Source organism: Podarcis pityusensis, assembly GCF_964106645.2.
Source record: "Podarcis pityusensis genome assembly, chromosome: 11".
Taxonomy (NCBI): Eukaryota; Metazoa; Chordata; class Lepidosauria; order Squamata; family Lacertidae; genus Podarcis; species Podarcis pityusensis.
The window spans coordinates 36,660,798-36,675,712 of record NC_138036.1 but is presented as its reverse complement, the minus strand read 5'-3'; the positions used below and the strand labels follow the sequence as shown (position 1 = coordinate 36,675,712).

Here is a 14,915-nt window from a genome sequence, read left to right as displayed (position 1 = left end):
CAGAAAGATCTATCCCAGGGTTTCCCAAACTTCGGTCTCCAGCTGTTCTTGGACTACAACTCCCATCATCCCTAGCTAGCAGGTGATGGATGATGGAAACTATGGTCCCAAAGCTGGAGACCCAACTTTGAGAAACCCTGATCTATCCAAACAAGTTGGATCTAGGGGCAGATGCACACCCTTGGAAGTACAGATGTAAGGAAGCTGTGGTTCTCCATGTACTCGCATCTCAGTTCCCATCATTCCTAACCAGCATGGTCAGTAGGCAGAGTTGTAGTTGAGGAACATCTGGATGTCAGCAGGTTCCTCACCAATGCTGTAATAGATCAAGGAGAGTTCAGAACTGGAGCACTTCATATCTCAGGAATACTTTAGATCTCTTCCTAACAAGGTGCCACCTTGTTTCATGATGACATTGTCTCTTTTCTTACCTTTCCCTGGCCCTCACTCAATTATGTATATTTGGGTCATGAGTGGCTAGCTTTCAGTTTGCCCCAATTAGGACTGTTCAACACAATGTGTGATGTTACAGTGGCTCCAGGTTGCATTACAGCTATAGTATAGTAACACTTGCTTAGAAAAGAAATTAGTGTAACTATGTGGAGCACTCAAGGCAGGCGACAGTAAAATGCATAGGTCATGAAAAAAGAAACTGGTGGAAGGTTTCTTTTTCCGTTGAGGATCTTTCTGAACTTCTTACCAAATGCATATTAGATGTTGACTGAACAGAAGATCTCAAAACATGGGCCAATTAAGCAAACTGTTAATGGCATTTTACAAACTATAACCAGCACTGTGAATAGCACCTGGGGATGTATTGGCCACCAGTATAACTGCTGTAACATTGGAGGTGTGTGCTCCCTGTCACCAGCCACATTCAGCAGCTAGTTTGCAGTGTTCTGAAGCAGCTGACATTTCTGAACACTATTCAAAGGCAGCCTGTTGAACATGAGCACGTTGCACTAATCTGACCCTGATGGAACTAAGGCACATGTTAGTATGGGCAGATCTGACACCTCCAGTAACAAGCATAGCTGGCACATCAGCCTCAGCTATGCAAAGATGTTCCTGAGTGCAAATCCATCTAAAATGGGTTGTGCCTCTGTTTCCTGAAGTGCCTTCTACCAACCAGAAACGTATAACGTATCTATATTGTTTGGATTCGGCTTCAGTTTAATTGTTCTCATTCCAGTCCAGTACAGACACAAGGCATGGATTCAGGACATCAGTAGCAAATTTGGATTAAGATGGAAAGGAGAGTTACAGTTTGGTGTCATGTGCATATTAGTAGTACAGAACTCCAATACTTTGGGCAAGCTCAGACCAGTGGTTTCTTGTACACGTGAAATAGTATTTTAAACCACTAACAGAGAATAGCTTTGTAGGTGGTTATTGGAGGCTAATCAACATAGCTGCACCCTGGACCTCGTCACATAATAGAAAAGCAAAGAGGGTGGATGTTGACTTCTTTTGAGTATGATGGAAAAATATAATTGTCCCATAATGTTATTCTACTTAAGAGTTTAGAATGAGCCTCACCATTGACAACAAATGAAAATGTAAACCCAACAGGGGACAGTGATATGTAGGAACAGGTACTAGGAAATATGGATCGCTGCGGCATATGAGAGACTCACCCCAAAAGTCTGACTCCCATTGAAATTAGTAATTGCCTTATATGAAGTCTGTTTGCCTGATACAAGTTTACCTGAAAAAAGTTTGAAAATGCTTTATTCAGCCAAAACTTTAGAGCTGAGGCACAATCATGACTATAATTTAGTTCAGAAGTCTTGGGAGTAATTATACTACTGGCAGAATGAAAAATGTCTGCAAGTGGAGAAATTATAGAACACAGTTTTCTTTTTCCTATTTGAGCAGAGGTTCATTAAAATACAGCATTTTATCAGAAAGGAGGAAAGGGTAAACTGAATAATAGATCCTAATGCAAGCTTCATCCTTATTTTGGAAGCCCAGGTTATTGCAAATGTATGAGTCAAATATTTCTGTTCTCCAATTTGTTTAAAAATATTCAATATTTTGCAGGAATCTCAGTGCCACAGAAATATTAAAATTGTGTGTAAATTCTTCAGAAAAGTTCAAAAGTATTCAGTGCTAGTCATACTCATTGTACACCAATTTAAATTAATTAGTATGTTCAACTTCAGTTCATTAATTTCAGTGTATCTACTCTGAGTAGAATTTAGTTGGCTATAATCCTCAGTTGGCAAATGTATTCTCTTCTTCTTTTAAACAGTCTGCAGGCGTGTAGTTCTTACTTGGGTCCACTTCTGCTGTATTCCATCCTTGGCACACAAAACAGAGAAGTGACTGTTCTGGTTTGAAGCATTCACATAAGTGGCATATTGGGCATGTTGCCATGTTGCCACAATCTTTCTGATTCTCTGTTCTCTTCCTGTCCCCACCCCTTTCTCTTCATACTAGACTCAACTGCCTAATGGCACAACTCGTTCTTGGCTGAAGCCGTTGCCTTAATAATAGATGGAATGTCATTGTTTCATTTTAAAATTATAAACAGTCTTTTGAAAGAAGATTAAGCACTGAAGCTGATTTATATGATTTACATTGCCCTTTTTCATGTCTGTGAAGCCTAGCATTTGGGTCATACTTGACTTGATAGTTCATCCTTTTTTCTTCTTTCTAATGGACACGCATGTCAAAACAGTGAGCCATCATCAAGCCACCATTTCCGTCCCATAAATTTGGAGTACTGCAGTGGGGCAGGGTGGATGGAGAAAATATTTCAGCAATTGTTCAGGTGACAGCAGTTCTGAGTGAGGAGTAGAATTCTAATTAATAATTCAGTTTTGCAAATAATTTAGCTTTTTTGGGATGGAAGTACCACTATAGGAAAAATCATATTGGGCCATGTTCAGCTAAATCATTGTGCTAGCAGAAGCTAGTGCAGCTATTCCCAGTAGTGCAATGGGACTACAGTGCCCTCCCCAAATCCCTCTGGAAGGAGAAACCCTAGAACCTTGTTCAGGGAAAGGAAAGGAGAAATTGTTCCATCGGGCAAGCAGAAATGTTTGCACTGATGGAACAGTGTTCTCAGCACAATGAATATAAACCACAGAGTTTTTGTTTGGGTGAGTGTTTCAACACCAGTGTTGGATTAAAGTTAGGCTTTTTCAGATTGGTGCATTACTCTCCCTCCCTCCCCCCCCCCCAAGATTGCTGTCTCTTTGCATGTTGTCGTCTAGACTTGCATGCACAAGACAGGGTCTTCTCAACTATGGAAGTCTGTCCCAGCAAGACTCCTTCTTTGCAGGCCTTTAAGTGAACAGCAGAGGCTTATTTATTTCAGGTGCCTTGTGGGTGGGCTTTAAAATATTATTTTGCCCCAAAAGATTTTTTTGTAGCATAGTTGAAACATAATGTCAGGCAATTGGTAACAGGAACAGTCTTTATTATCTCATTACAGAATGACATTTTGTGTGTGTAGCCAGGGTTTTTTTCAGTCAGAACTTATGAGAATTTTCATTGCCATTATAAAAGAACAAGGGAGGCGTTCGTGGTGAGTTTTGGCACCTCTTTATCTAGAAAAAATAGCACTATGTGTAACTTTTGCTGGTTCACTAAGCAAGCCTCTACAGAAACTCAAGAGGGACAAGGTACAGTGGTACCTTGGTTTGCATACGTCTTGGTTTGCATACGTTTTGGATTACAAACACGTCAAACTTGGAAGTGTGTGTTCCAGTTTGCAGCCTTTTTTTGGATTGCAACCCAATTTTTTTGGATTACGAACAAATTTTTTTTGGAGGCCCCATTGCGAAAGCGTGCCTTGGGTTACAACCTGTTTTGGTTTACAAACGGACCTCTGGAACGGATTATGGTTGGAAACCAAGGTACCACTGTAGAACTGAAAATTACAGAAACCCTCCTAGTGGTTGTTTTTATCATGGCACCTCACATAACTGGCTTCTTAAGGCTTTGCTGATTTTAAATAATAGTATGCTGGTGTAATTATTTTTCATGATAGTTGGGTTTATGACTTTTGTGGTTTTGTATTGTATCATGTGTGCAATTTGTTTATTTTTTGTGTTTTAAATATCTATTGGGAAGGTAGCCAACCTAACAAGTTGGTTTATGAATCTTAAGCATTCATACCCTCTTTTGTACCGAAAGCAGCCTGGTGCACTTTTATCACGTCGTCAGTCAACAATTCCGCTGACGCTGTTTTAGAAGACTGAAATCATGAACTAGCATTGCCTGTAATGGGTGGTCAGTCTGTGAACTGGGTGCCACAAATGGTAAGTGTTGGTCAGTACATTTTTTCTTGGGGTACTCAAGGGTACAGCAGGTTCTCCCCCCCCCTAAAAAAAATGTTTAAAGTGTGGCACTTACTGTAACAACTTCATGCTGAGTACCAGTACCTTTTTTATTTTTTATTTTAAAAAGCACTGGTGTTGGTGCAGACATAGGTTTATGCTGACTTAAGAGAGAGAGTTCCATGACAGAGGAGCAGAAGTAGGAAGATGTCTGCTTTCACTGTTAACATAGTTGATAGGAATATTACATCCGCACCAGGTCTGAAAGATGGAAAGGTGGAGAAAGCTTTTAATGGAGAAACCTTAGATTGCCTTGCATTCCTCTAATAAGAGATGCATTCGTGAACTTATTTCTGGAATGTATATAATTTTACCTTGCTCTTCAACCTTAAAATGCGTAGTTCATACAGTTTTCTTTATCACTACCATTCTGGTAATTACCGGTTGGCAACTTAACACTGCCAGAAAAGGGAACAAAGATTTGCATAAAACTTGCATATGTTAACTTGCATGTATAGCTGCAAATTTAGAAATCACTGTAATTTAAATACGTACTATATTTCTGCCACCATACTATGGAAGTCTGAGGGCCAGGTGACCTGGGGATCTATCTGCCTGTATGGACTTCAATCTGGGTGCTAATTGTGGATGGGTAACTTCAAGACACCTGCTTTCCCTTCTTTTTGGGTCTTCATCTTTAAACCAGACTTGAATTGGATGACACTTCAAATAGGGGGCAGTCCTCTGTAAATTAGAACACAGGGATTTCCTGGGTAATTAGTCTGCAGTGCTAATTAGCTCACCATAGTAAGCTTGGAAGTGAAGTGACATCTTTTGAATCAGATCCTCTGTGTTTTAGCCATATAATTTTAGTGCATGTTAGGATTAAACCAGTGTGCTGTTATTCACCCTGAAGTTGTTATAGTAAGTGCCATACTTTTAACAACTGGGGGGGGGGAGCCTCTTGGGCTTGCTGATCGGAAGGTCAGCGGTTCAAATCCACTCGACGGTGACAAGCTCCCATTGCTCTGTCCTAGCTCCTGCAACCTAGCAGCTCGAAAGCACACTAGTGCAAGTAGATAAATAGGTACCGCTGCGGCAGGAAGGTAAACAGTATTTCCATGCGCTCTGGCTTCCATCATGGTGTTCCGTTGTGCCAAAAGCGGTTTAGTCATGCTGGCCACATGACCTGGAAAGCTGTCTGTGGACAAACGCCGGCTCCCTCTGCCTGAAAAGCAAGATGAGTGCTGCAGCCCAGTCACCTTTGACTGGGCTGTCCTAAGAAAAAAAGCACTGGCTTAAACCATTATTTTTGAGATCTAATAACATAAGTAAGGCAACAGGCTAGATGTGTTAATGGTAGGGTATGCTGTGTCTTGTGACTTCTGCCTGTTGAATATTTATGTGAATATTAAGCATTTTGAAAAGTAATATTGTGTTCTTGCCCACTTGTTGAAAACATCCAACAAAACTGGTCAGCATCTCATGTTCAGTGTTTGGAGACGCTAAAAGATGTAGTACAGTGAGATGGGAGATTAGATTCGTGAGTCATATCCTTTTAAAGCTGTGAAGCAACTGTATTCGCACTCTATGGTTTCCTTTTACAGTCCCTCCCAGTGACTGCAGTTCAGAGCAGCAAGCTGTGTGCTAAGAAGTCACTGCTGCTAGATGGAGGCAAACAGTATGGTTGGGGGATAACCCATTTATAGGAGTAATTTTAAGTGTTGATGGATGGATATTGAAGCCCAAACATCATTGTTTGATTCTCCAAACTGAAAACAGGGAACATGTTGCCATTTGAGAACAATAAGGTAATTTTTCCTTTCCTTCCCTCTTACTTTAATCTGTTGCTAGTGATTCTAACAAGGCTATATTTAGGTATTAAATGGGTACATTTTATGTGTTCTTGGTTTTTGTTTTTTTTTAAAGTAATTATAAGAACAAAAGACTTAAAGGTGCTACATCTGTGGAAAAATTACAACAATGTAAATGTTTTCATAGTTATTAAGCCTCTTAAGAGAACCATGTGAAACCTATTTTCTACTATATACGTTTTTTAGAGCTTTTCAGTACTGCGTTTGGCTTCAAATGTATTGATTTAAAAGATTGTCAATTTAGGTTATTTGCACAGAGATGTAAGAGTTCTTGCTGCTATAAAATAGTGATACTTCAAATCATATCTCATCTGTATTTGCTGAGAGTTGAAATCACTAGGATGATTATTATTTAAATGCATCTAAGGCTGCAGTCTTAGCCTGGAAATAAGCCCTATTGGTGTGGCTTTCTTCTGAATAGACATGTGCAGGATATATGAAGTTGCTAGCAGGTATAGTTAGTATGCATTTAAGATACTAAGCCTTTTATTGAGTGGATTACTAGCAGTGCTGAAACAAAACAAGCTTCTCAGATGTCTACAGTTTACTTGCAAAATTTAAACATATGCTACTGACTACTGAATAGGCAATAGGAGAATTTGAGTTTTTTTAAGGTGTATACAAACTTAGCTGCTGGATGTTTTTAAAATATTATTGCTGTTTGATTTTCTAATACCGTAGACCTAAGACTACTAAGATTTTTGGTTTTGGAAGATATTAGTAGAATTCAGCTAAGCATGCCTGCAAAAAGCACTAAAGCATATAAGTAGGTTTGAAGAAGAGAAGGATGCACACCTTTAATGAAGCTTTATTCCGAAATGTAACAATGACAGAATAATCATACTAATTTTCTAGATGAATCAGATATAGTGAATTTACAGCTCTGACTGCTTGCCTTTTAAAAAATCATTGCCAATTAAAAAATAATGGTTCTGAATTTATCTTGACTTGATCAGTAACCTAGAAACTAGAAGTAGCTGTCAGATTGGGATAATAATTCTGAGACTGTTCTAAACTCAGCTTTGTTTGGGCATTCAGGATTCCTTTATGGCTCTGATGCAGTTAAACACATGCAAAGGTTGTGTATATGGCCAAATTCTGTTTTCTCATGTTGAAGTGTGATTAAAGTATGGGGTGGGTGTGAATTAAACAGCTCATTGCTTTGACAAAGCTCATCAAGAGCTCAGCTGTTCACGTGGATCATGCATCATTGGTTTGGGGCTTGGGTGCCATTGAACTGATAATGTGATAATATCATCTGTACAGTAGTAAGAGGATTGCTATGATAACAGCCTCAGTTGCTACATTTTGCACATCCTACTGGCATGGGAACTTCTTGTTGTATATTGTTTTATTGACCCAAGTCACCCTCATTGTAAGATTATCAAATGAACTATCAAACAATACAACTTAAGGAAGAGCAGAATGTATCAGGAAACAAAAAGTGAGCAACAGCAAAGGGAGAAGTAATGTCTTCCCACATATTACTTTCTAATAATAATATTCATAGTGGATTTAGGAAATAATTAGTGAAACTTTATACAATGGGTACTGACTGTGCTTTATAGACCTTTGATCTCCTACATGTTAGTTGCTGCTAGAATGGAAGTCGCTAGGAAGTGGAGGACAGCAAAGACTTTAACTTATGAATCTTGGTATTCACAGCTGTGACACTTTACCATGGCGGGGGGGGGGGGAAGACTTTTAAAATAAACTTAGTGAAGGGTACAGCAAAGACAACAGACTATCATACTGTTTGGAACATGTTTGTAATGTATGTTTCAGGATAATCATGCTTCAATATCCACGTCAGCTGCATTTCTTAAACTTTGGGATTGTGACTAATATTTTCCAGTAAGTGGAAACTGAAAGAGATACTGATTAAGTGTTATTTTAATTCTCAAGTCTTCCCATTTGAATGATGATAGTCCTTCCTGCTCGCCAGTCTATCTAGGTGAACTCGAGGTGGGGGAATGTATGTTACTATTGTTAGTTTCTGCTTATCAATATTGAACTAACGTCTCTTTTTTTGCATCATTGACCTATGTATGCTCACTGCATTATCCACCTTGGACAATCAGCAGGTACTTCTACATCTCCACTTAATACTCTGCTTTTATACTTCTAATTAAAACAAGTATTACAAATATTTGATAAAGTGATGCCTCTGAAACTTCTCAGTACTGGGAACACACAACATAGATGAGGATATGATGGAGTAGAAGGACAGGTACCTGCAATCTGGGGGCCTGGCATCAATTTTTATATTAGCCGCCTTGGTTGTCTGCTTCACAGAAGGGGCAAATGGGGAACAGAAGTTATTAAAACCTGGCGAAAAGGGGCTTAATCACTAAAGCCTTCTGTAACCCATTCTGAGCCCCTGGAATAGAATATACCAGGGGTGGGGGATACTTGGTCCTCTAGATGTTTTTGTACCACAACTTCCACCCTCTCTGATTATTCAGGGTTCGGCCACACTTCCGCTTGCCTAGAAAGTATAGGTCCAAGAGGTTTCCCACTTGCCATGTGCTTTATAGGCACAGATCCCAGTGGTATTTTGTTTGTCCTCGGGAAAACCTACTGTTTACTGCCAAATTGAAACAAATGCCAATCGACATTTGTTCTGATTCAGCAGTAAACAGCAGATTTTCCCTAGGTGAAAGTGGCGGGACAAGCAGAAGTGTAGACGAACACTCACAGTTGGAGTCCAGTAACATCTGAGAGCCACAAATTACTGGCATCGCCCCCCACCAATTTTTCAAACTTCTATCCAGAACTGTGACTGTGTAGCTGAAGTGCAAATGTTGCTGAACTGTTTATGCAAGTTGCATCTATGAGTCAAGTATGGTAAGAGATCACTTTATGTTGCTGCTACGAGGCCCCAGCAAACAATACCAGGAAGTGCCATACCACTGCATGTTTGTCAAGCAGCAGTCTGCAACAGATGTTCAGGCCAGCATGACAATACTATCAGATTGAATGCTCACATTTGTGCTGTAACTGATAAGTCTTTGGTTATGCATCTGTTTCTGATCAGTTGACCCAGTAGAACTGTGCCTCCGGTGAGCTGGAATTTAACTCGACTTCCAGTCAAACTAGGAGGAAAAATAAAATATGGTTTCAGAGCCCTATGTAACATGTGCTGGTCTTGACTGGCCCTCCAATGTGCTATTGTTTTGCTAAGTGGTTGAGCTCATTTTAATTTTTTTTTAAAAAAATATATTCCTGCACCGGTAAAGAAAAAATAATTAAACTGATATTGGAAGATTGTAATAGCTGCTGGAATAGCACAGCCATTTCCTGCAAGCCTGTTTTCAAATGCACAAATTTTGTGAATGAGGGACAAACAGCTGTCCAACTACAAGCTTAATCCGCTTGATGTTGATGACTGGAGGAGGTTGAGATGACATGTTGGTGCTCCTCTGCTGGCCACTACAAGTGAATACCGAGCTCCACCCAGGTGTCTAGAAGACTATCAGTGGCCCAAGCTATACCACCATGCAGCAGGTACAGCAGAAAAGTAAGAGAAAAAGGCCCACCACTTCCTTCTAGCATGAGCTGGAAGGACTTGGAGTGTTGTGTTGAATCAGCCACTTTCTTCTTTCCCACCCCTACTTAATAGTTGCTCTGTCCTTTCTCCACTCTTCGCCTAATTAATGTTGAACTTGAATGTGACCTTAATTGTAATAGACACTGTTTATTCTCGATGATCAAGCACTTTAGATCAGGGATGACTAGCCTGTGGCTTTTCTCAACTACCACGAGCCCAGCTAGCATGGCCGGTTATCAGGGATGATGGGAATTAATGCATCCTGGTGTGAGAGAATAATCGACTGCCTTGAATGAGTCCCGTGTTCATCATTTTAGTTTGGTACTGTGGTGTGTATAGTTCAAACCTCATACCTCTGGAATAAGTTTTAATTTGAACGTATTTTTGAAATTATATTTTTAATAAGAATTTAAAATTTCAAGAAGTATTTTTATATCATTGATATGAGTGGGAGGAATAGCATCACCATGTTTGAAAAATGATATTGCAAACTGGACCTAGCCAGTCTGTTCTGTAAGTATACATGATACCTTGTTGAACTATTAATGGACAGCCAGAATAAAATACAGGAATTCAACGTATAAACCAGTAGAAAATGTGACAAAAACCTTGGTTATCAATCAAGTGTAGAATTGCTTAATAATCCTTAAAATTCATTTTATAAAAATATATATAATTTATAGCAAGACTATAACACAATAAAGTTGCTTCTGAATGTGAATCCAGAAATTATATTCAAGTAATCAAAGTAGTCTTATAAACTCTGGTATTGTGAATTTTTAAAAGATCCATGCAAAATATATTTGTAGCTTCCTGGATCCGAAGACCCTGCTAGGTATGACTTGAGTAATTTGTACATTACACCTAATTTGCTTGACTGGGAGTTAATTCTTCTTCTTGGATATTTAGTGCTACCCCTCACTTCCCATCCCAGCCTTAGGCCTGGAGCTGGAGAGGGAAGCCAAGGGTTTTGTCCTCACCTTGCTCTAGGTTTAGGAAGTTCAGTGTGAGATCAAAATCATGGCTCCACCCTTTGGAAGAAGGACATTGTCCTGGTAATCACACATTTTGGTTGGCTGCTAAAGCCAGCTAAAGTCCATGTACCCTCCATAAGAGACCTTAAATGGTACAATTAATATTTATATAGAATTTTGGAGTGCTCAGTACTTGCTGAAATGGTTTATAAACTTTAGCAGATGTTTCAGTGGATTCTTTTTATTGTTGATCTGCTGCAAAACTGCAATATAATGTTGAATATGTCTAATGATATGTTGGCTGTGTACCATTACTACTTTTGATATGCAATTTATATATGCAATTCTCACAATGCTATGAACCAAACAAGTCAAGACTACCTTATGTCATTTTATATTACAATGTTGTTTCTAATTCCCTCCTGTAATGATAACAACTTGTAAACAACAGCATTTATTACTGCAAGGTACATAGCTAGCAGGCAGTGGATCAGACATACGTTTCCTGGCTAGCATGTTGATTGCTGTTGTCACCAAGGCAGTCATACTTACATATAAACTCGGCACATCCTTTGAAAGCTGGATGGTGAACAGAAATCATAGTTTTAGTACATACAGTATTAAAAAAAATTATACTTTTATCTTGTCTAACCAGATTTTTATAAATATATACATATAGAAGTTCAATGAAGTAGTGTTTTAATTTTAAATGCCATTTTCACCTAATGAGTACTGACCAACTGAATAGCCTGGTCAAGCTGTAATGTTAAACTTCGGTTTAGTGTTTCTGGTACTGGCCTTGGGTTTGCACGCTCCCCTTCTCTCTGTCATAACTGCAAGAAGGAACCGGGAGCACTTGTTTTAAAATTAAATTGAGTTTTTTCATGTCCAGTCCAAAGGAACTCTAATTGGTTTAGCCTATGATTGGTGAGCAAGCCGAGGTAATTTTAACCTGGGTTCTTTCCCCTTTGCAAAGTTAGAAGATGAATTAAATTGCTGTGCCAAGTGGTAGTCTATTTGACCATGCTTTGTTGCCTCCATACGAAAACTGTGACTGCATTCAGATGTAAACCATACTTTGTTGTTTGGAGAAAAAACTTAGAGGTTTAACTCACACATTTCAATCCACCTCTCCTCTGGTGCAGCCATGCACAGAAATTTCTGCTTCAGTTTTTTAGATTAATTGCTGTTGCCTGAACCCTAATATGTGGTTCAGATAACTGCTGTAGTGGAAACAAACCAGCCTCACAGATTATGTTCTGAAGTTGGTTGGCTTCCATTAAACATAGCTAACCACAGCTTTTCAGAGGTTTCGTGGCAAAGTAAACTTTAAGACGGAAGTGAATGATTCTGCACTGGAGAAGAAGGGCGGAGGAGCAAACGTCTAAGCTCAAGACACTCTCTGTGGCTTCTTCATGTAATGTCTAATCAGTGGTTTGATATAACAACCAAATCAGCCCACATTGTACTGAAGCAGCAAACTTAAGGCCAGAGGCTTAGCGTTCTATACTTTTTCAGGGTGTCTTAATGTGTGCAAAAAATTATGTTGCTACTATGTTCTACTATGTTCTACTTCTACTATGTTCCACAACCTAATTTTTTTTTTTTACTGCTCTTTTTCCAAACGCTCCAGCAGACTACAGGCTTAGTGGTGTTATGGAAAAATCTAGATGCAAGGCTGCTCAGTCATCCAGCTCGTCGGGCAGAGCCCGCGGGTCCCTGCGGAATAAAGGAAGGAGTCCAGCAAATAGCTGTAGACCAAAGTTTATTGCTCAACAGGTTCAAAGAGGAATTTTGAACCCTGAGGATGGGGTGACAAGAACTTTTAAAAGTTCCTATATTATCCCAGCATACAGTTTGTTAAGCATCATTGCTACATCAGAAAAGGGGAGGGTTATACATGATTAACATAGGAGGAATATGTTGGGGCAACAGGCGGATACAGGATATGTATTGGGAAGTACATTCTAAGCACCTACTACAAAGGGACAATAGAACTTTGGTTTGCATAGTCTGCCACCTGGGCAAGTCCGGAGGAGTGCCTTTGCCCAGCGATTGACACCTATGAGTATCTTCCTGTGAGTACGTGACCTCCCGCTGGAGGGGTTATGGGGGGACCGAGTGGTTTTCAAGTCCTTGGCCAGTGAAGCAAATTGGCGGTGGAATGAAGGAAACTGGCAAAGGAGTTGATTTTATATGATTTTTAAAGCTAGGTAACTTCCCTGAGCTGTCAAGTCGAAAGGATACATTTATCCATAATATTTGTGAAATTTAACAATTTTAAAGATGTGTCCCCCCCCCCTCGGTAATTTCCGTAACAGTGGAGATTCCACTAGATCAGGTATAGTCAACCTTTTCAGATTCAGGACCTATTTTTAACCCAAACATGCATTTGGGGAACCATTTCTTAATATTTTAACATATATTTGCATGGTGGTAGTGTTCCTGTTGCAACCCACCTTGGATCAGGCAGCAATCACTAGTAGGTTCTGTTCCAATCTTAAAGATTAGTGTGAGCAACAGTGTTACTCAGTGTTACTCAGATATGAACAACAGAATAAAATAACTAAATATAGGAAATAGCTGGTTGGGGGACTCCTGTAACTCTTTCATTCTTTGCTTTGAAAATAAAGGAGGTGTTGCAAAAAGGGATAAACATAATTACTTAAATCTACCCACCTCACAAAATTCTTCAGGTCTTAAATTCACAGTTTGGCTCCTTAGGTGTATTGCTAACTTTAAGTAGAAGTATTTATGAATATGAAACATTCATGACATATTAAGATCAGGAGTAGCCAAAATGGTGCCCCCCAAGACAATGTTGCACTCTTATCAAGCAATGGTCAGGGATGATGGAAGTTGTAGTCCAGCAACATCTGGAGGAAGCCATATTGGCTGCCTCTGTCTTTGAGTTTGAACCTTGGGAAGAGGAAAGCACTTCAGGTGGGTGGTTTCTGTGTCTGGAAGTTTGGTCAGTTAGTTGCCAGTTCTGGACTCCCTCTGAAAAAGCCAGTTAGTAGTTTGGGGGTGCTCCTGGGCCCATTTTTATCTCTAGAGGTTCAGGTTCTTCAGTGGCTAGGAGTACCTTTTGCCACCTATGTTTGGTATGCCATCTACAGGCATAAGCCTGTCCATGGTAATTCATGCGTTAGTAATCTCAATACTAGATTATTGCAATGCACATGTAAGTGAAGCAGCCCCTGGGCCTTGTTTGAAAGCTACAGCTGGTACAAAATGCTGAAACTAGAGCATTGGTGGGAGCAGTCTATCATCAGCACATAGTGCCAGTGCTTAAAAGTTTGCACTGGCAGCCATACACTATAGGGCTAAGTTAAAGGTTCTCGTATTCATTTACAAGGGTCCATGATACCCTAAGGACCACTCAATGATTTATATCACTTCGTAGTCATTTTTAGTGGTCCCCCATGGCTCAGACACATGGCTCATATTCACCCGGATGTGTGTGTTCAGTATTGTAGACCTAATTCTGTGGAACTCTCTCTTGATTGGGCTCAGCCAGGCCCTCTTCCTGTTGACCTTCCGGTGCTTGGTGAATATATTTTTTTAGTTCAGCAGGCATTTTATGAGGGTTTCCCCTCCCCGATCTTATGTTTCATTTTAACTGACTTTATGGTGTATGAGAAATCCCTTTTGTACACTGCTTAGAAACTGCAGTATTGGTACATAACTTATTAAGATGAATAATAAATAGTTACATGAATACATAACTTTGCAAAATGGCAAATCAGATTAATAACGTTGGGCATCATGTATGTATTTTCTTTGTTCTTTAGAGAGCCAATCCTACTGGAACTAGTAATGCAGAATTGCCTCTGGCTGAACCCGGAATGTACCAGTTGGACATTACATTAAAAAGAGGTCATAATCTAGCAGCTCGTGATCGAAGAGGTAAGAATATATTGATCAAACACTGTTTTTACATAAAACACTCTGCAGAGGCTGGAAAAGTTAACCTACCTTGGTTAAATTTTATACATTTTTATTTTAATATTTGTGCACTGAACATGCTATGCTTGTAACAATCTCCAGCGGAGAAGTTTTGTTGGTCTGTTGCACCAAAACCAACAAAAAGCCTTGTAATATCTTAAAGTGCACCTTAGCCTATGATGAAGCAGCTCCTTATTTATTTATTTCATACAATTTCCATTTGAGTGTAAAAAAATTCCCTGGAAGCAGTTTACAAAATGATAAAACGATAAAACTATCA

At 39.5% G+C, this 14,915-nt stretch overlaps 1 protein-coding gene across 9 annotated transcripts in view; it reads left to right on the top strand.

Moving 5' to 3' along the window:
* The window catches only part of MCTP1 (multiple C2 and transmembrane domain containing 1), a gene marked incomplete at both ends in the record, with an annotated part of 171,026 nt that overhangs the window by 37,657 nt on the left and 118,454 nt on the right, over positions 1-14,915 (top strand). For 8 of the 9 annotated variants that reach the window (XM_080972410.1, XM_080972409.1, XM_080972408.1 and 5 more), the window contains one exon: positions 14,482-14,596. In XM_080972410.1, the coding sequence (XP_080828536.1) occupies positions 14,482-14,596 (115 nt within the window). Of the gene's footprint in view, positions 1-5,942; positions 6,101-14,481; positions 14,597-14,915 lie in introns of those variants that run through there. The other variant, XM_080972412.1, reaches the window with a different exon arrangement.